Below are 22,115 nucleotides of genomic sequence, written 5' to 3'. Positions count from 1 at the left end.
CCCTAGCCATCAGCCGACGGAGCCGCTCTCTCTTCCCCAGCTGAGCGTGAACAAACCTGCCTCTTTTGTTTGGAAAAAAGCCAACGCCGGCTTCACACCCAGGGCCCCACTTCTGCTACAGAAAGCACCAGCTCCAAGTGCAGACGCAGGGCAGCCCAAACCTGTCCTTGCAGGTTTGCTCCTCTACACGCTCCCTGGGAGAGCTGCACCTTCCAAGGCGCGCCCTTAGCCAAAAGCGAAGGGTGGGGTGTTTGCTGGTTTGGCATTGGACGTAGTGGTTCCCAACCAGGCATACGTATCCCCCGTGGGATATACAGAGGTACATCAACTCCTCTACCTCACTGCCTAGTTTTATACCAGGCTACATAAAAAAAGCCCTGGCAATGCCAGCCCAAACTAAAAGTTCGTACAATGACCGGTTTCTATTGCACTGTAGCCAATACCCTGACATGTAAGCACAATGGTTACATTCCAAGTGATTTTATAATCCAGGATAAAAAAAAGAGCCATTTTTTCAGGACCAGTGTGCGGTGACATCTGGTAGTATTTTTACAGCTGTGTTTCCAAGCAAGTTATTTTAGGTGAGCTGAAACTTGGGGTTTGCAAGCCAGATCGGACTCTTGAAAGGGGCACAGGGGTCTGGAAAAGTTGAGCGCCACGGATTTAAGGGAGCTCTGTGAGCACTTAAGCATGGGGGCCTGCTCACAACTATGACTTATTGTCGTACAAGAAGGCTAGCGGCTTGCAGGGCAGAGGCACCTTGCAATGCAGTGGATGAAAAGCAACTTTTCCTCACATCCACGTCAACCACTGAACTTTCAAGCAGCACATCAAGGGCCAGGACATCCGAGTCCGGAGAAAATACCTGCCTGAGTAATAAAATTCTGACCACCTGGACGTTGACCACCGTGCGGTGTTATGTAAAATCTGAGCTCACGGTTAGGTGCAGTGGGCCTGTAGAGTTTTATGTACACCGTGACCTCTTTATTATGGCAGGGCCCTGGGTACTGAGTCAGAGGTTGGGTGTAACATGCTCGCGAGTCATATCCTTAAGCTCCTTGTAAAATCTGAGCTCTATTCCTTCTCTTCACGAGGGCAACACAGAGTGTGTGTGTTCCTACCCGGCGGTGACTGAGGCGTGATAACTTAATTAGCTGTCGCCACTCAAGAGTGGAATCTTAGAATCGCTGTGGGTATTTCTGTGAAAACTTCAGCTCAACGCACAGCAAACAGTCAAACAGAGCGTTAGCAACAGGTCAGAGAGGATGAGAAAAGAAGAAAAAGATCACGTTACCGCTAGGGATGAAAAAATCGAAATCACCTGGAACTGTGTAACCTGGAACTGTGTAACCATTAAACATCCTATCGGTTACATGGTTCACCACTTTACTTGGGAGGGACAGGCTAGCCCCACGCCCAGGGAGCTAGCTGCCCTGCACTGTGGGCTTCACAAGGCAATGTGGGGGGGCCAGCCAGCATGGGGCAGTTGATTCCCTGGGAGCAGAATCAGCTCCGCAGGAAGGGGCAGAATTTAACTAGCTTATAAATTAACCAGTTAAATTCTTCATCTCTGTTTGCCACAATATAAATCCATGGTACACCACACTTCGCATGTGTGTTTGGTTCTGGTTGCCCCATCGCCAAAAACATTTGGGCTACATCTACATTGGCAAGATTTTGTGCAAATGCTTTTAACACAAGAGTTTTTGCATTAAAGTATTTGTGCAAGAGAGCGTCTACACTGGCATGTGCTTTTGTGTAACAGATGTGCTTTTGCACAAAAGCATCCGTGCCAGTGTAGACACTCTCTTGTTCAAGAAAGCTCCGATGGCCATTTTCGCTATCAGGCTTTCTTGCGCAATAAATTCACGTTGCCTGTCTACACTGGCCTCTTGCACAAGAACAATTGCACAAGAGGGCTTATTCCTGAGTGGGAGCATCATAGTTCTTGCACAAGAAGCCCTGATTTAACACATTAGAATGTCAGTGTTCTTGCGCAAGAACTTCCCACCAGCGAAGACAGGCAACATGATTTTCCGCAAAAGTAACTGCTTTTGCGCAAAATCATGCCAATGTAGACACAGCCTTGGTGAAATTGGAAAAGATTCAGAAAAGGGAAACAAAGACGATCAAGGGTCTGAAATGGCATCCTTTTGAGGAGACACTAAAAAAGATCATGGCTGTATGTCTTAGATAACAGACCGTTAAAGGCAGACGTGACAGAGGTTATAAAATCATGAATGTTGTGGGAAGGGAGGAAAAAGTGTCATTTGCTCTTTCCCAGGCGATAAAAAACAGGAGTCACCTGATAAAATTAACAGGCAGCAGATTTCACACACACAAGAAGAAATATTTTTACATACGCGGCACCGTTAACCAGTGGAACTCATTGCCACAAGAATTTGTAATGGCCAAAAATAGAACTGGGTTAAAAAAAAAAGAGAACTGATGGACCTTTCCTCCTGGAACTTATTCAGAGATGATTAGGCAACTGTTCAGGGCTGCAACCCCCTCTTTAACTTGCCTGCTTGTAGATAAGAGGGTGACACATGGGTGGATCGCTCCAAAATTGCCATTTGTTCTGTAGCTGACGCTCTGGTCCAAGCCACTGTCAGAGTCAGATGGATCATGGATCAGACCCACAATATGGCTGTTAATAGGCCACAACAGCTTAGTGAAGAAACAGCTGTTTGCAGCTTTTGCCTGTGTTAGCAGGTTAAGGGAGTGACTGAAAAGATCCCAGTGGAGGAGGTGAAGAAAGGGCAGAATTAACATGCCATGGTTGTGTCACCTAGCTGCATCTGTGCTCCTGCGTGGGTTGGAATTAGCTCTTCTGTGTAAGAGCTCCCCACCTCCCTCGCTGTGCACCAGCCACTTGGGCTAAGCTCTTCCAAAGGCTTGTTCTCCTAGACGCCTGGGCAGCTAGAAACAGTGTGCGCATGCGAGGGGTCAATGCTCCTGTCGGTTTTCATAGAGATTCGACTCCTTTGATTGCCGGCAGAATCAATCCTAAATTAACTGTGGGAGAAGAGAATCAGGCCCGTTCTACTCATGGCTCACCAACGTCACATGGCTCGGAAGAGAAGAGAACCGGTCCATGACAGACGGGTGCGAGGATGCTGTTTATGAGGTGCTCCTGCCCTCTACTGGCTGATGCAGCAGGGACTTGGGTCCTTCCTTTCAAGCAGAAGATGAAAACACTTTATGCCTCCGGAGTAAGGGCTGGGAGAACAGTCCAGGGCTGGCGAGGCAGAGTAATGGCCATGTCCCAATGCAGCCAAGGACTGGCTGCCTCCCTTTCCTCTCTTGTCAATCTAGAAACAGCGTCAGCACCCATCACTCACCCTCTCCACCATGTGAACTTCCTGCAAGCAGCGGCTTCCCCCCCCCTCCACACACACATCTTCAGCTACCATGTCTGCACAGCACTGGGAGATGGGCTGCTAGCCAGCCCAGGCCACCACAGGACCTAAGTGGCTTCCCATGGATTCTTGGGTAGGGTCGCCAGATGGTTGAAACAAAAATACCAAACACCTGCCCCCTCAAAAAAACCACAACAGGAAAAAATTCTGTTGAAGGAAAAAAGAAAGGGGGGAGAGACCAAAGTTGTTGAGCAACTTTAAGAGTGAGTGCAGGGATAGGAACAGGGGGAGGTTGAGCACTAAGACCCAGGGGAGTCATTGCTTCCCCTTGGTCTTTTTGCCAGCAGCCATTTTGTGCTGGCAGCCTTGCGGAACCAGGTAAGCATGGGAGCTGGGGGGCTGGGGGTGTTGGAGGGGCTTGGGGCGGGGAGGCCAGGTGCTGAGTGTTTGTAGGGTTGCCAGGTACCTGGCATTTTTGCCTCCTGGCTGGGGGAAAAAAAAAATCAGAAAATACCAGACATCTTAGGTCTCCAGTATTTTCTGAATTTTTTATACTGGACAGGAGGCAAAAATCCTGGACTGTCCGGGTGAATACCAGACACCTAGCAACCCTATTCTTGGGTGAGCCACTGCCGCCCCCAGCCCACAGGGCCAGCCCACCTGGCTGCATTCACTTTAATTTGTTCCACTGCTCCGCAGCTGATTCCAGCTCCCTGCTTTGACTCATAGGCTACCTGCCTTCACGCTGATGGTCACCACCACCACCTTCAATGCACTTTCCTCAGGCCTGGCCTGTCTTTACCTCCCCGCCCCAACCCAGCCTCTCTAGCGCTCCCACACACTTCCTCCCTCCCCCCCCACGTAGCCATCTTGTAACCTTCATCCTCCCTCTGTCTTGATTGCTACTACTGCCATCTCTACAATCAGCTTTTTGGGCTGGAACCGTGTGGGACTGGATCACCGAATGCCTAGCATACTTCCTGGGCTGTAGCCATAGGAACGGCCAGGATGGGTCAAACCAGGGACCCATATAGGCCCATGTTCTGCCTGGGACATTGGAAATGTCCTTCCTAGCCTCTGGGAGTTAGAGGCTGAAGTGTGTGTGTGTGTGTGTCCTTCCTAGCCTCTGGGAGTTAGAGGCTGAAGCAAGTGTGTGTGTGTGTGTGTGTGTGTGTGTGTGTGTGTGTCCTTCCTAGCCTCTGGGAGTTAGAGGCTGAAGCGTGTGTGTGTGTGTGTGTGTGTGTGTGTGTGTGTATATCATGCCTTGTACACCGATTAGGAAGCTACACAACCTGGCTAACAACCCTTCGTGGTTCATAATCCCACAGAGTACCAGGGGAGAGGGGTCATAACTCATCATGTTGTGACCATTCAAACAGCTTCCTAACAGGGCGTCTGTACAGTGAAGTGGTTTAGCACATTTTATTTGGCAAAGCATCGAATCCATAGGGTCCTAGAAAGACGTCACGGTCTAATAAATCCCTTCAATTGAGCATATTAAGCTAATTTTAGAGATTGGGCCATATAGCATCTGTAATCCCAAAGAGATGCCAGAACCAAGCAGAGGTCCAGTGTTGCTCTTCGGGGTTCCATCAGGCCTTTGTTTTCACATGATGTGACGAGGTGTCTGCCCTGCACTGGCCAGACCCGCATCATAAGAACCCAGCCCTGGGAGAGGGCCGAGTGCAAACCAGCAACTGAGACAGATACAGCCAATTAGGGCCCAGCTGGGGGCTGCATAAATAAGGGCTCCCTGCCAGAGGCTGGAAGACAGATTTGCTCCAGCTGGGGAGCAGGAGGGACCTGGCTGCTAAGGAAGTTTGGTCCTCGGTCTCGGTCCCCTGGGGCTGGTCTTTCTTGCTTCCTGTCCTGGTGGCCTCCGTACCTGCTGCCCTCCTCGGCGGCCAGTATTCCCTCTGCCTCCTGGGTTCTTTCCACCTTCACAGTCTCTCTCCCCCCTCCAGGAGCAGCTGTCGCCTCCACTCCTGCCCCTGCTCCGGACACCTGACTGGCGTCAGCTAGCTCGCTCACCTCCTTTTGAACGGCCCGCTGGGCCACTTGCACATGGGCCGCAGCTCCTCAGTGCGCCACGCTGCCCGCCACCGCGGGTCGTGCACAGAAGGGGCGGGCTGACGGGGCCCTGTCACACTGCGCTTTATCATTTTTGTAACTTTTACACCCAAACATTTTATTGCCTGGCCGGCTATGATTAAGTTGTTTAAACAAATATGTTGCAGTAGTAGAAAAAAAAAAATAGTGTGTCTGGAAACTATAGGTACTGGGAGTACTTCTAATTGTTATTTTTTTAAAAAGGGTTACTTTATAAAAAGAGGTTGAGAAACACTAATCCAGAAGATGGTGCTGCCCATTGGACGCTAGAGGGCACTGTGTATTTGAACAGATTTCTGTTAACCTTGCATAGCATTATCCAAAGTTGCTGCCATGTGCACATTACGCCTTTTGGGAGGACGCAGGGTGCAGTTTTAACAGTGAATACAGACCACAAGTGCAGTTTGCTTTTGCCTTCATTACAGGGGAGCTTCAGCATAATTGGGTTCCCTCCCCCCGTCACACAACAACCACACCACCTCACATAAAAACCAGAAAGTCCGAACTGACTGGAGGGAAGCAACGCCCCTACGTAGCACAGAACGGCTACGTCTAGACTACATCCCTTTTTCGTAAAAGGGATGCAAATTAGATGTATCGCAATTGCTAACGAAGCGGGGATTTAAATCTCCCCTGCTTCATTAGCATAAAAATGGCTGCCGCTTTTTTCGGCATGGAGCTTTGCCGGAAAAAAGTGCCAGTCTAGACACTGAACTTGCGGAAGATAAAGCCTTTTCCGAAAGAGCCCTTATCCCAGAGGGATAGCCATTTTTATGCTAATGAAGCGGGGGAGATTTAAATCCCCCCTTCATTAGCAATTGCGATACGTCTAATTTACATTCCTTTTACGTAAAAGGAATGTAGTCTAGACGTAGCCAACATGTACTGGTGTGCCAGGAGAGGGAGGTTTGCCCTAGACTGACAAGGAGGGGAGGGATATTAATGAATAGTCAACTAGACGATTAACCAATAAGCCTAAACTTACTTGTTAATCTTGTTGATTACTCACATTTCTCACCTCATCCCCTTTTGTATTAGAGGTGGCAAGTAGGAGGCAGGGGGGCAAAAAGAGGGCAGAGGCCAGTGCTGGCAGGGGGACTGATTAAAAGCTGCTTCACCCCAGCACCAAAGAAAAAAAAGTTCTAGGGGACAAAAATTAGCACTAAGGCACTAAGTTAGCTGGACTTTTTGGAACGATTGCAGCCGCATGGCCTGCAGGTGGTTTATAAACAACTGCATATTTAGGAGAGGCTGGGGCTAGCTGCTGCGTCTCCGTGCCACTTGGTCTGGCTGCACGTACGGTTGCCAGGTGGTTTCAACAAAAATACCGGACGCACTTGACACTACATGACAGTCGACATTACATCTAGTTAGAAAATACTGGACATTTCTATTTTCTCATTTATATCCTCTCCATTTGCTTCCTGATCAGAAAGTTCCAAGACTGGACTGTCCAGTTCAAAACCGGACACCTGGCATCCCTAGCTGCACAAGGTTGCACGTGCTGCATGCCTCTGCAGAGCGTATGGCCAGGCTGTGCCACGTGCCGCTACCTCTCCCCCCCCTTGTGGCCCTCCCCCGCCCCCAGCACACTTGCAAATGGCACTCACCAGACAATCCCTCGCCAGCTTCTGAGGACGCCCGGGACACGTCCTGACTGCTGCTGGGCCGGATGGCGGGGTCTGGCTGCTGTCCTCTGCCACCTCCTCTTCCTCCTCCTCCGTGGACCGGTCTACCTCCTCCTCCTCTGGTTCCCTGGGTTGGACCACTGGGGTGGCCACCACTGTGTCCACCTGGGCCAGCAGGGGACTAGCCCCTTTGTCCCCCAAGATGCATTGCAGGCAGTGGAAATGGGGACAGGCAGTGGCTCCTCCACCCCCACGCTCGCTGGCCCGCACATAGGTGAGGCGAAGGTCCTTCACCTTGGCCCGGACCTGTTCCAGGGTCCGGGCCGGGTGTCCCTGTGCGGCCAGCGCCTGGGCCATGTGGGAGAAGATGTGGGCATTCCTCCTTCTGGACTTGGGGTCCCAGAGGGCCTCCTCCTTTCTCCAGAGGTCCAGGAGGGCAGTCACCTCAGCGGTGCTCCAGCATGGAGCCCGCCGCTTGGTGTCCCTGTGGTCCTGCTGGGTGCTCTGGGGTGGCTCCTCAGTGGGGTCTGAGGGACCTGGCTGAGGCTGGGCAGCTGCCATTGCTCCTCCTGGCTGCTACCCGGGCCGCACGTGGCAAACGGCTGTGCTGCGTGCCTGTACCTTTAAGGGGGGGCCCAACTAGGGGGAACAAACGAGTGGTGATTGCCTGTACGGAGTGTCGGAGAGGCCACCTGTGTGGAGGCCAATTCTTGCGCAAGTACGCGCTTGCCGAACGTCCACACTGCCCTCTTGTGCAAGAGCGCCTGCGCAGGAGAGCTTACGCCGGATAGGAAACAGCGTAGCTCTTGTGCAAGGAGCGGTCTCTTACCACGCCGTACTGTACATTTCCTTGCGCAAGAGCGGGTGGGCAGTGTGGACGCTCTGAGGATTCTTGTGCAAGAACGGCCATTCTTGCACACGAAGCCGCGAGTGTAGACATAGCCATAGAGAGGTAGCAGCGCAGGGTGGCAGGGAGCTACCCAGAAATGGGGCTGGGAGCAGCCTGGTTGCCGGCCCCACCTCCAGGGACGAATGAAGAGTCTGTATCTGACAATATTTTGTGCGGTTACATAACTATTCAATTATACGATAGCGAACAGCCCGAAACGCGGGGTGATCAAGTACGTTTGAGAAGCACTGCTCTAAGCCACACAAGGGTACAAGCAAGGTTTGCCTTGACGAAGGGTTTCCAATCAATGATACCTTTTCCCGCACCTAAGCTGTTCGTTAGAGGAGCAGAGCACACGTCCCGTCCAGGCGATCAACAGAGGCCCGTAAGCCAGAGGGTATACACAATGACGTTGTTTATTTAAACATTTACTCCAAGAAATATAAAAAAACATTGAAAATACAATTACAGCACTAAACCAGGAACCTTTCATCTCGTCTAAATCAAAAATTGTTCCAAGATTTTTTTTTTTTTTTTTTTTTAAAAAGACTTTTTTTCACTCTCCCAACATAAGAGCAAGAAGGCGGCAGCTGGGGGAGAAGTTAATGAGGAGTGTGAATAATGTTTAATTTCAATCACAGGCAGGACACTACCTGCATTGAGAGGTGCAGCCCCTTGGGGTTTGAATTGTTTATTTTGCGGGTTTTCACAAAACCATCCTCCTGAAGGATAAATGGTTTAATAAAAAGCCCTAGAGCTGAAACTCAGCTTAACCCCAGGCCAGGTGGAGTGCTGGCTCTGGCAGTTGTCAGCACATGGCTCTCTGGGCAACCCTCAAAAGGGTCGGGAAGAGATAAGGTCTCCAGGGCTGCTCAATCTCTCCGGAAGGGGTCCCAGGCAAGTCAAACCTTTGTCCACTCGTGGCCCACATCTGCAAATGGGCTAATATGTAAGCCAAGAAAACAGCCCAAAGGGAGATTGTGTTACTTAGGCTACGGCGACAATGCCTTTTTTTGCGGACGAGGATATGCAAATCGTGCTTGCATTTGCATATCTTCTTCCAATTCTTTTTGCAGACGAGGTTTTTCTGATAAAGCCCCGGGTAGATGGGGCCATGTCAGAAAAACCCCTCTTTCGCAAGACCCTGTAACCCTCGATTTACAAAGAATAAGGGGTCTTGTGAAAGAGGGTCCCCCCCCCGACATGGCCCTGTCTACACAGGGCTTTTTATTGGAAAAACCTCTTCCACAAAAAGAATAGGAAGAAGATATGCAAATGCGAGCACGATTTGCATAGCCTCGTCCGCAGAAAAAGGCAGTGTCGCTGCAGCCAGACAGAAGAGAGGCCACAATTGCAGCTAGTTCAGTGAACAGATTTGGGTGACAAAGGCGAAGAGGCTCAGGTGAGTTTCATTTCAGCCAAACCTCCTGCCTGGATTCAACTCTCAGAACAACTCTCTCACTTGCAGGCGGACTCATTTAAGGTGCCCAATTTAAGCCACGTGGGGCCGGTAGCCAGAGGCACCAAGTACCTAGGAGAACTGATTTCAAATGGGAGCTTTGGCTGCCTAGTGCATCTGGGAAGGAAAAAAAAAACCCAAGGAAAAAAAAATTTCTAGGGGACAAAAATTAGCCTCTTGCAAGCACAGGCACTAAGTTAGCTGGACTTTTTGGAAAGATTGTAGCCGCATGGCCTGCGGGTGGTTTATAAACAGCTGCACATTTAGGGTATGTCTAGACTACACGGCTCCATCGACGGAGCCATGTAGATGAGTTTACTAGACATAGGAAAATGAAGCAGCGATTTAAATAATCGCTGCTTCATTTACATCAAAATGGCCGCCACGCTGTGCCGATCAGCTGTTTGGTGGCACAGCGAGGTAGTCTGGACGCTCCACGGTCAACAAGGGAAGCAAACAGCTGATCGACACTGCGCGGCGGCCATTTTGTTGTAAATGAAGTGGTGATTATTTAAATCGCCGCTTCATTTTCCTATGTCTAGAAACCTCATCTACATGGCTCTGTCGACGGAGCCATGTAGGCTAGACACCCTTGGGCACCTGGTTCAACCAGGAGTTCATTTGACCCTGGCTGCTTCTCCATGCAGAATGAACCAGATACAGACACTGCAGGTGGCTACGGCTGTGGTTTGACGTCACAAGGGACATCCCACTTTGCTGGACGTCCACCTGATCCAGAGCCTATGGAATCACAAAGTCAACAGAAAAAAAAAAACCAATTCAATTTAGCCACTTTTCAACTGGGCCCTGGCTGGAAGAGATGGGGTAAGGGGGTGGGTAATAGTTACAATTGAGACCATTGGCTTTACTCGCGACTGCACATGGGAAAGGCTAGTTCACAGTCTTAGTCTAGCACAGCAAATACTCAACTGCAGAACCTCCCACCCAGCTGCTCTCCGTGTTCTAGGAATTTTTTTTACTCTAATTTTTTTTTTCTCTCCAGTCAGTACTGCAACAATCCCAGCACTGCCGCATAACAGGACGTCAGCACACGCTGCCTCTAGAGATCAAGGTAGCTTGCTAGTGTAGGGAGAAAGGGGGAAAAAAAAAAAAAAAAAAAAAGCCTCCCTCGGGTTTGTGTGGAGACAGAGCAGAGCGCTCTGTGAAAAGGCACCTTCGTTTCTCCAGCACAGTGCAGGATATTGGAATAGAAGAAACTTTTGGCAGATATCTGATCGCAACTGGAAGATAGTAAAACCTCACAACCATCCAGGGCTGGGGGCTCTTTGCTTCTCTCTGCCAGCAAAACCCATTTGGTTCAACAGCCGTGCAAGTGTCAAATCGAGGGCCACGTCCCTATTGGTGGGACTGCTGCCCAATTTGGCGGAATCGGACGTGACTGCAAAGATAGGGTTCACGGGTCAACAGGGGGCGGTCATTTCTACGGCCAGGAAGACAAAGGATGCCCCCTTTCCACGCATGTCTTAGATCGGCTCAAACGGGGCACTTTTTATGGAAAGAGATGTTTATTGATGTTTCAGCATTGGGGTTATTTTCTGACTCATTCTAACCTCCCCCGCCCGCCAATCCTCCAGAGATGTGCCCAGCTCTGAGTTCAGAGCAGCACTGACTTCAGTGGGATGCCTTACGCATAAGAAGCATCAAGCATGCAAGTAAGATTCGTAGGATCTAAGCCCATGCCTCGCCGAGCAAAGGGAGAGACCTGGGCTGCAAAGTTCTGATCCAACCGTCCCCCATCCCTCACAAATTGAGCAGTGTTTGGATCCTGGATTTTCATTGAGGCCCCTCTCTGAAGGCTTCAGACTCTCGAAATCATTCGCTGGGCCGGGCAGCGAAAACCGCTCACAAGCGCAATTATCCCGGAATTGGCCTCCTTTAGAATCAACTTCATTTACAAACAACACCTCAGGGTTTGGATGCCCGACTTGACATACCTAGGGCTTGATTTTCCAGAGGGGGAGCCTCCAGATTCTGGTTTCAACTGGAACGGCAAGCACTCCGCGCCACTGAAAAGTGAGCCCCAAAGTGGGTCAGATTTTAGGATACCTGGGCACCCCCAAACCAGGGGCCTTTGGAACATGTTGGCCTAGCTGGGTCTTGATGGAGGTGTTTAATCCAAATCGAAACAATTGAAAAATCACACTGAAAGGTCAGACATATATGAAGCAGCCATGAAATAGGCAGCAGTCAGAGTCCCGCAGCTTAACCCACCCAGGGGTTACACATCTGGATACTCTCTCCCTGGGACTTCTATCAAACACCCCTCCCAGGGAACAGGAGATTGCTCTCTAGTTCTAAGCAGCTCTCTGCTTCTGTTCAAAGAGATGGGCCCCTAGACACGCAGGGGTAGCTTTTCAAAGGCACACAGGGCTAGCAGAGGTCTGCTTTCCGATGGGAGTGGGGTGCTCCCGTGCCCTTTGTGCCTCTCCAAATCTGTCCTCCCCTCCCCCCAACTGGGATTCTCTTCAATTCAACGCAGCCAGCGCCACGTGACCCTTCTTACACAGGAGCGGCTGCTCCGCTGCTCAGAGGTCGTGGGGTTTACATGCCAAAAGGTCCTGCCATTGTCATTGGAATGGGAGCGTGAGCCAGGAGTAAATGTCCAACGTTTAAAAGAACCAAACACTTTGGAAATCAGACTGTAACAGGTAGTTAAAACTGCAAATCGCTTATAAAATTGAACCTCGGGAAGTCTAACAAAAAGCTTCAGTCAGGTCTCGCTGCCGGTCTGCAATCTCTTCGTACGCTTTTCGGTCCCAGTGCACATTGGAAAGGACAGCTGCCATTGTAGGGGCGCAGGGCCCTGGCCCCATCAGAGGGTGCGTGGGTTGTATTCCGGCAGCTTCTTTAGTTTCTCTTTCTCCGCTTCACTTTCGTCTCTGGCTATCACCAAAGAATGGGCGTAGCCCATCGCCACCTGGGCAGACAGAACAAAGCATTTGCCAGCCTAACAGTTATGCTGGGATTTCCACTGTAACAATAAAAAAGGAACAAGCCTCTGAGTCCAGAGGGCTAGCGGGTGGAGCACTGGCCTGTGACTCAAGGGATCTGGGTTCTAGTCCCAGTTCTGCTGTGTGACTGTGCCTCAGTTTCCCTCAGTATAAAAGCAAGGGGTAAGGATGCTGACCAGGCGTCACACACACACTGAGTTCTGCTGATGGAAAAAAAGAAAAAAAAAATCACAAGTCCCTTTATGATCAGTGGCTTCTTATGACTGAGCTTTGGAGGAAAGTGTGCGCAAGGACTGGAAATTTATGAATTGGGTACATGCAAGGCCAGAAGGCACCCCTGTGATCATCTAGTGCAGGGGTGGGCAATAATTTTTGAAGTGGCCCCGGGCTGCCCGGAAGGGGTGGGGCCTAATCTGGAAGGGGCGGGGCCAGAATGCTTCTGGGCTTCCCCACCCCCAGACCATAATTGGTCTGGGGGGGGGGGGGGAGCCCCTTGGGTGCCTAGTGGGAAGAGGGGGCAAATGCCCTTGGCAGGGCGGGAGGAGACGTTGCGCTCCCCCATCCCCAAGCCCTGATTGGCTGGGGGTGGGAGAGCTGTGTGAAGTTTCCCTCGCCCTGCATGAGCATACACCACTTTGGGGCGCCGTGCGCTCCCCGCAGGGCAGGGGGAGGAATCTTGGCACACTCCTCCTGCCCCCAGGCCAATCAGAGCTCGGGGGCAGGGGAGCGCGTGACATCTCCTCCCGCCCTGCAAGCGGAGATTCAAAGCGCCTGAGGGCAGAGGAGCGGCAGGGCCTCCACGGGCCGGATCAACCCACTTGGCCGGATGGATTCGGCCCACGGACGTCCTTTTGCCCACCCCTAATCTAGTCTGGCCCCTTCCGCAAAATACTTCCTAGGGCTTATCTTTTAGAAGAAGAGCCACGCTTAGTCTAACGCACCCTGTCTGTACATTCCTCGAACGCCTCATGAGGGGGCTGCAGACACACCAGCCACTGCATCTCTCATGGGCACCATGGTAACAGATCTGCTGGCTACCGTCTCCCAGCTCAGGCGTCACCATTGGGGACAGGAAGGGAGTCTGGTCAATTTCGGTGCGGATTTAAAACGGACGGGGGCGTGATCATTAACAGGAGCAGCCTCGGCTCTACTTGCAAGGATTTTTACTCCGTTTCACAACCCTCCTCGTGCAATTGCCGTGGCCACACAGCCACAAACCTGCCTGGGCCACGTTTCTACCTGACAGTCCACGTCTTCTCCCCCCCCCCACACACACACACACCCCGTTCCATTAGTTCCCCTGCACTTCTCTCCCCCTCCAGCTGCTGCGTTCTGCATGTGACAATCTAATGGCCCAGGGTCCTGAGGCTAACCAGGGATCTGGCCAAAGCATCAAGGCAGAGCATTAAGAGGAAGGAGGTTACGAGAAGGGTGGTCCTTTTCAGACGCACGAGATGGGAAATGAACCAGCCCAGTCCGCTGGGCTAATCGCTTGTGTTCTCGTCTGCTCTCACCTGCTCGGTATAGATTCCATCCAGGGTTTTCACCTCTTGGGCAGCAGTAGAGGACTTGGGTTTATGGTCTCCATAGCCCTGTTAAGAGCAACGGAGAAGGGGACTTGTAAGAAATCAGTGGGGAAACCACAATCTCAGCCTTTTCCAAGAGGCTGGACTGGGTTACTTAGCCTTGTCCCCGGATTCTGGAATAACCAATGGCTCGGAGGTCAGGGACTGTCTTGGCCACCTTTGCCTGCTCAGAGTTCTCTGGGACGGAGACCCAAATGGCTCTGACGTCTACAATTTGAACCTTGAAGCCCATGGAAATTCGAACCAGTGAAATGCACCAACAGAGAAATCCAGCGCCACAAGCCGCCCCGCTCTGCCCCCACCACTAGGGACAGAGCACTAGAACCAAGCCACCCTACAAAACCCACCCGCAGCAGCCAGACACTGGAGTGAGACTGGAACGGCGTAATTCAGGGGCTCACACCAAAATAGTTTGAGCATTTAAAAAAGGAACTCAAGGGGCCACCAGCCACATGACACCCCACCAGCCTGGGGAAGGGCTGGGCAAACTCCCCTTCTATCCCAGACCCCACCTCCACCCACCCTTGCACCCTCCCCCTAGCCATGCGGCCTAGCGGGTTCAGGGTCCAATGCCAGCAGTGGAGTCCAGCTCCCCCACACTCACCAGCAGCGGTGGCAGCAGAACAGCACAACCCCAGCTCGCTCCGCTTCCCACAGCAAAGTGCGGGGTGGTCCAGCCGCCACCCCAAAGCGAAGCGTCCGGAGGGCAAAGTGAGCTGGAGCTGCGTTGCTCCGCCTCCTCCGCTGCGCCAGTGAGCGCGCGGGGGAGAGGAAGGGGGCCAGTCCCTCCCTCTAGTCCCCCTGGCCCCACTCCCTCATCCCTCCTGCCCATGGCATTTGGGGGACGTGCCCCCCCCTCGCATCCTCCCCCACACAACACTCCTGACCGTACCGACGCCCTCAACCAACGCTACGATTTCCGAGGGAAGCGGGCGTCTATTAGATCTGTCCCAGCACTCAGGAATGAGACAGAAGACGGATGCAAACATTTGTGGGGAAGATTAAATATTTAGCAATTAGACACGAGGAAGCGCATGAGGGAAAGCAACTTGCTTTTGCAGGGGCCGTTCGGCACAGGGCAACGCCGAGTGTTTCTCACAGGGAGCCAGTGCGAATCCACATGCAGAACTCACTGGAGGCTGCAAGTTCAATGCACCCATGGGTCTCCTCTCCTCCCAGGCAAGCTCCCTGCTGCCAGAAAACTTCACCAAGGAACATTTGGGCAATTTTCTCTGGGAGAAAATTCTGCCTGGTGGTGTGTAGGTTTGGGGAGAAAGGTGGGTTTGTGTGTAGCACCAAATTACCCCTTATTATTGCCTCTTCCAGGCTAACTTTTTAGCAGGTGCGACAAATGTTTTCCCCCTTAATACCTAAATTAAGCAGGACAAAGACCCTTTAGAAATATTACACCCAGTAATTTACACCCAGTAATTGAGTGATCTCAGGATCACAGCAAGTCCACTTGCAAAAGCTTCCCACCCCCCGGTCTCTTTGCTTGCGATCTTCTCTGCTCTGGTGCTGGACCAGCCTGGCTGGGTTTCTGTGCAAGTCCACAGCTGCCTCCTTACCAGTTCACCGAAGGTTGGAGATGGGCCCCAGCTGATTGTGCTCTCATCTGCCGCCACTATAATACTGCTCTTTCTGAAACAGGTACACAGGCTGTTACTGCAACATCCTCTGCCTTCCTGCCCTCCCCCGGCAGCCCCGCCAGCTGCCGTTCCATTTCCCATGCCACCTGGCTGCTTGGTACCAGCCCCGGTCCAGCTGCTTCCCAATGTAATACCAGGCTGGTGCGGGTGGGTGGATCTTTGTGGAGCCCCGCCCCCAAACCGATCCCCATTACCGTCCGTTCCCTAATGCAGTGGTTTCTCACTGTGTCCGCCGGTGGATTGGGTGTGGCCACAGTCGCCACCAAAGAGTGGGCAGAGAGCAGGGATGGGGCCCACGCAGCAGCCCATCTCGGCAGCACATGGCTATTGCTCCTGGACAGCTGTTGTGCAACGCAGTGAGACTCGCTGCCTGGGGGCTCACACCAGGGCTGTCACAGGGACTGGCGACCTGGGCCATGCCGCCTCCTCAGGGCGGAGCCTCAGGAGACACGGGGGCTGGTGCGCCCGGCGCCGGCTCTTGTCAGTGGAAGCAGCTTCCCCGCTCCCACTCGGCAGGGCCATGAGGCACCTGGACTCGGCAGGTGGCAGGCAAGTTCCTGACCCATGGCGCAAGGGAGGCTGGGACAGAAGGGTTTGCCAGTGCTAGCCCCAGCTAGAGTTGGGGGCTGCCCTCTGAGGCGACCAGGAATGTTGAGAGCCCTGTAACGTCCTGAAGATAAACACTTTAAAAACAGGAAAAACAATAATCCAACATCAGGTCTTGGGAGACGATCTTCCCATGTCCATTAATACAACGCTCCCTCTAAAACGGCACCCAGCAAGTCTCGGCGCAAAGGTCACGCAAACGAGCACCCACACAGATCAGAAGCTGCCTCCTTTTTAGCAACAGAAGAATATTCGGGGAATGCCTAAGTCGAGGGAGTAGGGAAAAAATCTTGAAATCACAGCGAAAAGATTTACTCTGAAAGTTTGCGGGCAGGCCGTGGGCTGGGTTTCTTGACCGTAGCAGAACCAAATCAGTGTATTTACAGGGGGACCTTTCAAACATATCTTGATGCTCCCCAACTCCAAAGAGCTTGCCATCAGACACACACACTACCAATAGGGTTGCCAGATAGTTTCACAAAAATACCGGACACACTGGACATTACATCACAATCTATGTTACATCTTAGTTAGAAAATACCGGACTTTATATTTTCTCATTTACATTTTCTCAATTTGTTTCTCCGAACAGAAAGCTCAAATACTCGACTGTCCAGTTCAAAACCGGACACCTGGCAACCCTAACTACCAAGATAGATATGGCATGAGACAATAGGCCAGATAAGGGAGAGGTGGGAGCAAAGAGGAAAGATTCTTGGAGAAGGAAGGTTTTAAAGAGGTGAGGAGGGAAGAAAAATCGTTTCCTTCTTCTCTGGCCCAATGCTCACAAAACTCTCATTTAACACAAGCAGAAGCATCCTCAAAGCAACCCAGAAACTCTGAGGCTAAATCTACACTGCCCTCTCTTGTGCAAGAAAATATGCAAATGAGGAGAAGCAGTGAATATTGCCACACATTTGCATACTTAATGAGCTGCCATTTTGCACAAGGGGTTTTTGCACAAAAAGGAGTTGACCACACAGCTCCTTTTTGCACAAAACCCTTTTGCACAAGAGCCGTTCTTCCTGAAAAAAAAAAAAAAAAAAGCGGCAGAATGGCTCTTGTGCAAAAAGGGTTTTTTTGTGCAAAAGCCCCTTGTGCAAAATGGCGGCTCTTTAAGTATGCAAATGAGGCGTGGTGATATTCACCGCTTTGCCTCATTTGCATATTTTCTTGCGCAAGAGAGAGCAGTGCAGATGCAGCCTGAGAGCTAGCACCTTCCCCCGCACTGTGGAGAGCTACACTCAGTGCAGGACAATGCATAAGACTTTAGAAGCCCAGATCAAATCAAGTGATCATGTAAAGGTTTGTAGGCAGGGTTGTTGTAGCCTTATTGGTCGCAGGACATTAGAGACCCCGGTGGGAGGGGCTCATCTCTTTTATAGGACAACTGCTGGTGAGCAGAGACACAAGCTCTGGGTAAGCTCAAAAGCCTGTCTCGTCTGTCTCCCCAGCAGAAGATGGCCCAATAAGCGATATTAAAGAGACCAGACTGAGTGAGGCAAAGATTTGACTGTTTCTCCCCCACACCCAGCTGACTGCAGCAATCATGCAATCCCCTAGGAAACCGATCAACCCAGCGGGAACTGGAAGGTCAGACCTCTCCCGATGAATGATCAGCCCTCCGGCATGAATTTAAAGTTAAAGACATTGACTCCCTCCCAGAACAGGATGGAGGCCATAAACCATTCCAGGAGAGGTTTGCATCTAGGCATTCATTTATCCTGGCCCTCCCTGCCTTCTCCACTGCTATTAAAACAGTCACCCTGCGTATCCAGCAGCTTTTCCTCTTCCACAGGGTCAAACACACACACACACACCCCTGCCTTGTATCAGAGAGTTAGCCATGTTAGTCTGAATCTGTGTGGCACCTTAGAGACCAGTGTTTCTTTAAAAACACCGTTTGGTGTTCCTCGGTCTTAACAAATTTATGAGGCACACCAAGGATTTTTTGTTGAGCCAAAAAAACCAGCCATTTTGAACTCTGTTGTTCTGTGGCACACCTCCAGTTGCCTCGTGGCACACCAGCGTTCCCTGGAACACAGTTTAAGAAACGGGGTTATAGACTAACAGATACATTGGAGCATAAGCTTTCATGGGAAAGACCATGAAAGAAAGATGCATCTGACGAAGTGGGTCTTTGCCCACGAAAGCTTATGCTCCAATACATCTGATAGTCTATAAGGTGCCCAGGACTTCTCGTTATCCCTGCCTTGATTCACCAAGCAGCGCTGGCCTGGATGACGGAATCCAATCTGTGTACGTAAATATAACTAGTCACAGGAGCCGTTGCACAGGGCCAAATTCCCTGCTCCTACAATCAGCCCTTTCTGCACTTGGGTCCGCCTGCGTTAGCACTGCTTCTAGGATGTCCTCCAGGCAAGCCGGGGGTAGTCAGAGGCCAGAAGTCATCACTTACCCACAGGCCAAGCTGCGGATTTTCCAGCCACAGAGGTCCTGCACAGCTTTCGGGTACATGGTTGACTCACGGGAGGTGTTTGTGGCTCCCCAGAAAAACAGGCCACCTGCAAAGCAAACCAGCCAGGCAACGTCAGACTCCAACCCGGAAACCCGATTGAAATGCAGGCGGCCGCACTCCGGAAGGCAGAGAACTTTCGGAAGGAAGGGCTTGACTCTACTGACACACAGCGACCATGCTGCTCAGTAACCCCAAGACACTGGGAAGAGTCCAAGCGAGCTCTCCCTGCGTGTAGGCAAATGCCGTCTCAGAGCGCGGCTCTCACAACAGAGACTTTGTGCGGCATGCTGGCTCCACACCAAAACCCATCTGCCAAGAAAAAGCAAGGCCACTGACCTGTTTCGCTGACAGCAAAGGAGCAGGTGTAGCCGGCATAGAGCTGAGCTGCCCCGCGGCCCGGGAAGTCAAAGAGCTTGACCAGCCGTGGCACCATCTCATCCTTCTGCTCGGCATGGCCCAGCCGGCCGTATCCACCAAAGCCCCAAGAGAACACACGCTTCTGGGAGTCTAAGACAAGCTGCAAAAGGGACAGATGGTGACACAGACTTGGGTTTACGTGCAGGAAGAAGTCTCCCCATCATGCAGCTAACTGCAGGGTGGATTATTGGTTCTGCTCTATGGATCTTGGCAGAAGACCAAATGCAGCAGCATCAGGGGCATAAACATAGCCTCAGGCGAATTCTACACGGCAAAGGCCAAAACTATTGCGATGATGCATTTCGTACAAGGACGCTTCTCTGCCAACTATTCCATTCTCATCTCAATTGTTGTGAAGTCACATGTCTTCCCATTCCTCCCGCCGAGTGATAAAGCCAGGAACAAAAAGGACTAGGTGTCTAGACAGCTGTGTAATTCAGTCAACTGCATAGTCCAATATTGATTAAACTGCAGGAAGAGCAAACAAGAGGACGACACCCCCCTCTTCACCCCCCCCCCAGGATTCCCACTCCGCTTTTGTGTTGCTCTACACAGAAGTACTCAACAATGGGCAATACAATAGCAGCACTCTGCCTGGTGCATTTACACAAGAACTAGAATTTAGCTGCCACCCAAGAGGCGGCCTCCAGTGTCAGAGGAGGGAAGCGGTCATGTGACTTCAGTCAGCTGAAACAACTCCGTAACTGGAAAAAAGACATTTCTACTGTGATGACACAGGTATCTTTTCCTCCATTGTCTGCCTCTGCTGTCGCTTTGCAGATCCACCCTGAGAGCTTGCTGAGTTGGAAGAGGGTTATTTTTAAATCTATTATTCTGCATTTCAGCTCCCTCAATGTTGAGAATTCAAACTACTGCAGGTGGATTAGGACACCTCCCACGCCAACCAGAGTCATAATCGGATTATGCCACGATTGGCCTCAAACCCTAAGCGAGGCAGGGAGACACGGAAGGTTTGTGCAAATGGCAGCTTGTATGACCGGCTGGTTTGGTTTCCCGTCCTTTCCCGGCGGGAATTACCTGTCAGCGTCAAGGTGTCTGACTCCAACTATCCCTAGGGAAGTTTCAACATGCACCAAGACAAAGTTGCAACCCAGCCCTTGCACTGGGGGGTTTCCAAATAGTCCATAGCCTTAAGGCGGGGACGAACATACTTTTAGGAGACGCCTGCACTTGGAGCTGGGATGGGATTCTTAGCTTAATGAGAGCTCCACACACTAGAAATGGAGTAAGTGCAGCAGCACAAGCAGGATGGACTAGCAGCGAGTCCGAGCCACCTGAGGCTGCAGGCACGCAGCCAGGGCCGCTAGCTGTCCAGCTGCTCATGCTGCTGCGGCTAATTTTTAATGCACCGGTTCGGGTGCAGCTAGTGCAAGTGAGGTCTCCTCAACGTGGGGATCCTCCCTCTCCTGCGACCGAGGGGTAGATATGCCCTTAATTGTAGCCACGCAACGTGCCAAAGGCTGTAACGCCTCCGAGGGCGAACACAAGGGAAAGGTTTTCAACTTGGCCTCCTGGATCGGCTGATCAGAGCTGGGATAAACCCAGCTGCCAAATACAAATCGCTGGATGTTCTTGGCACTGGCTCAGAACGTCTCCGTGCAACTCGGTCACTATGACGGAGAACCCGGCAGGAATCCGCGGCCTGTTAAGAGAGACACGCCCTAACAGCCAGTCACATGGAGGGATTCCGCCACCCGCGGAGCATTCAACAAAACGAAGGGAACGCAGCAAGTCCCATGGCTGCTGCTGATCAAAGCTAGCTAGGAAACGGGTTTCTTCCAGGGGCGCAGTGGCTAGGGTTACCAGGTAGCTTCAGAAAAAATACTGGACACACTTGATAGGGGGGGGGAGGGGGAGAGGGGAGGGAGGGGAAGGGGAGAAAGGGACTGGCCAGGAGGGGAGCAGGGCTGGCCAGAAGGGGGGGGGATGGGAAGCAGGGCTGGTGGGGGGAGAGGGGGTTCAGGGGCAGCAGGGCGCAGCTGGTGGGAAGCAGGGCTGGGGGCAGTTGGGATGGCCAAGGGAGATCGGGAGGAGGAGAACCGGCTGGCAGGAAGCAGGGCTTGCCGGAAGGGTGTTGGGGGGAGCAAGGCTGGTCGGGAGGGGTCGGGTCGGGGCGGGGTGTTGGGGGGAGCGGGACTGGCCGGGGAGATCGGGAGGTGGAGAACTGGCTGGCAGGTAGCAGGGCTGGCCGGGAGGGGGTCTGGGCGAGTGTGGGGGAGAGAAATCGGCTGGTGGGGAGCAGGACTGACCCGGGCACATGCAGATCCCAGGGCGCTGCCCGTCCCGCGCACGGTCCAGGCAAAGCGCGATTGAGTCCGGCTACGGCTCCACAACGCGCCTGACCAGCGCTCAGGGGCACGGACGGGGCTTCTCCTCCTCCCCAAGGCGTCACTCCTATGTCAGATGCAACCAGAGGCTCCCAGCGCCGATCACGCCCCACCTCCCAGCCATTCCCCCGCCCCCGCCAGGCTTCCATCGGACGTCCAGCCGGAACACCAAAAAATACCGGACACTGCACATTGAAAATACTGGTGTTTTGACCCGACAGAGGGTCCCAAAACCAGACTGTCCAGTTGAATACCGGACACCTGGCAACCCAGGCGGTGGCACACGGAGCCTCCGGCTGCCAGGGGGATCCCAGCATTACCGTATGGTTAGCGCCGCAGGCCACGTCTCGCACCACCACGTTAGGGACCGGAAGGATCTGTCCATCTTTCGTCTTTTCGATGAAGATGGCAACGCGCCGGGGCACCAGCTCGCAGTCAAACTCTATCCTCTGCGCACGGGCAATGAACTTCCCATCCGAATTGTGGCCTGTGGCGGGGCAAAGAGCCGGATGTGAAAGAGGAGGGGGCTGGCCTGGGTCACCCCACCCGGGAACGCAGCAGGAGTCCTTCCTCAGGCAGGCCAGAGACAGCGCATGCCCCCCCGAGGGCCA

General features: G+C 52.3%; 1 protein-coding gene across 4 annotated transcripts in view; it reads right to left on the bottom strand.

Annotated features, from left to right (window-relative positions):
* Window positions 1–8,386: 8,386 nt before the first annotated feature.
* Window positions 8,387–22,115, bottom strand: part of RCC2 (regulator of chromosome condensation 2) — a 40,408-nt gene continuing 26,679 nt past the window's right edge. For 3 of the 4 annotated variants that reach the window (XM_075906609.2, XM_075906608.2, XM_075906610.2), the window contains 6 exons: window positions 21,825–21,991; window positions 19,076–19,256; window positions 18,680–18,785; window positions 15,574–15,646; window positions 13,934–14,011; window positions 8,387–12,385 (listed from right to left, as the gene is read on the bottom strand). In XM_075906609.2, the coding sequence (XP_075762724.2) occupies window positions 12,281–12,385; window positions 13,934–14,011; window positions 15,574–15,646; window positions 18,680–18,785; window positions 19,076–19,256; window positions 21,825–21,991 (710 nt within the window). In that variant the 3' untranslated portion in view covers window positions 8,387–12,280. The remainder of the gene's footprint in view (window positions 12,386–13,933; window positions 14,012–15,573; window positions 15,647–18,679; window positions 18,786–19,075; window positions 19,257–21,824; window positions 21,992–22,115) is intronic. The other variant, XM_075906611.2, reaches the window with a different exon arrangement.

This window comes from Pelodiscus sinensis, chromosome 24, assembly GCF_052426305.1.
Source record: "Pelodiscus sinensis isolate ZL-2025 chromosome 24, ASM5242630v1, whole genome shotgun sequence".
Classification (NCBI taxonomy): Eukaryota; Metazoa; Chordata; order Testudines; family Trionychidae; genus Pelodiscus; species Pelodiscus sinensis.
This window is presented reverse-complemented; position numbering and strand designations above follow the sequence as displayed.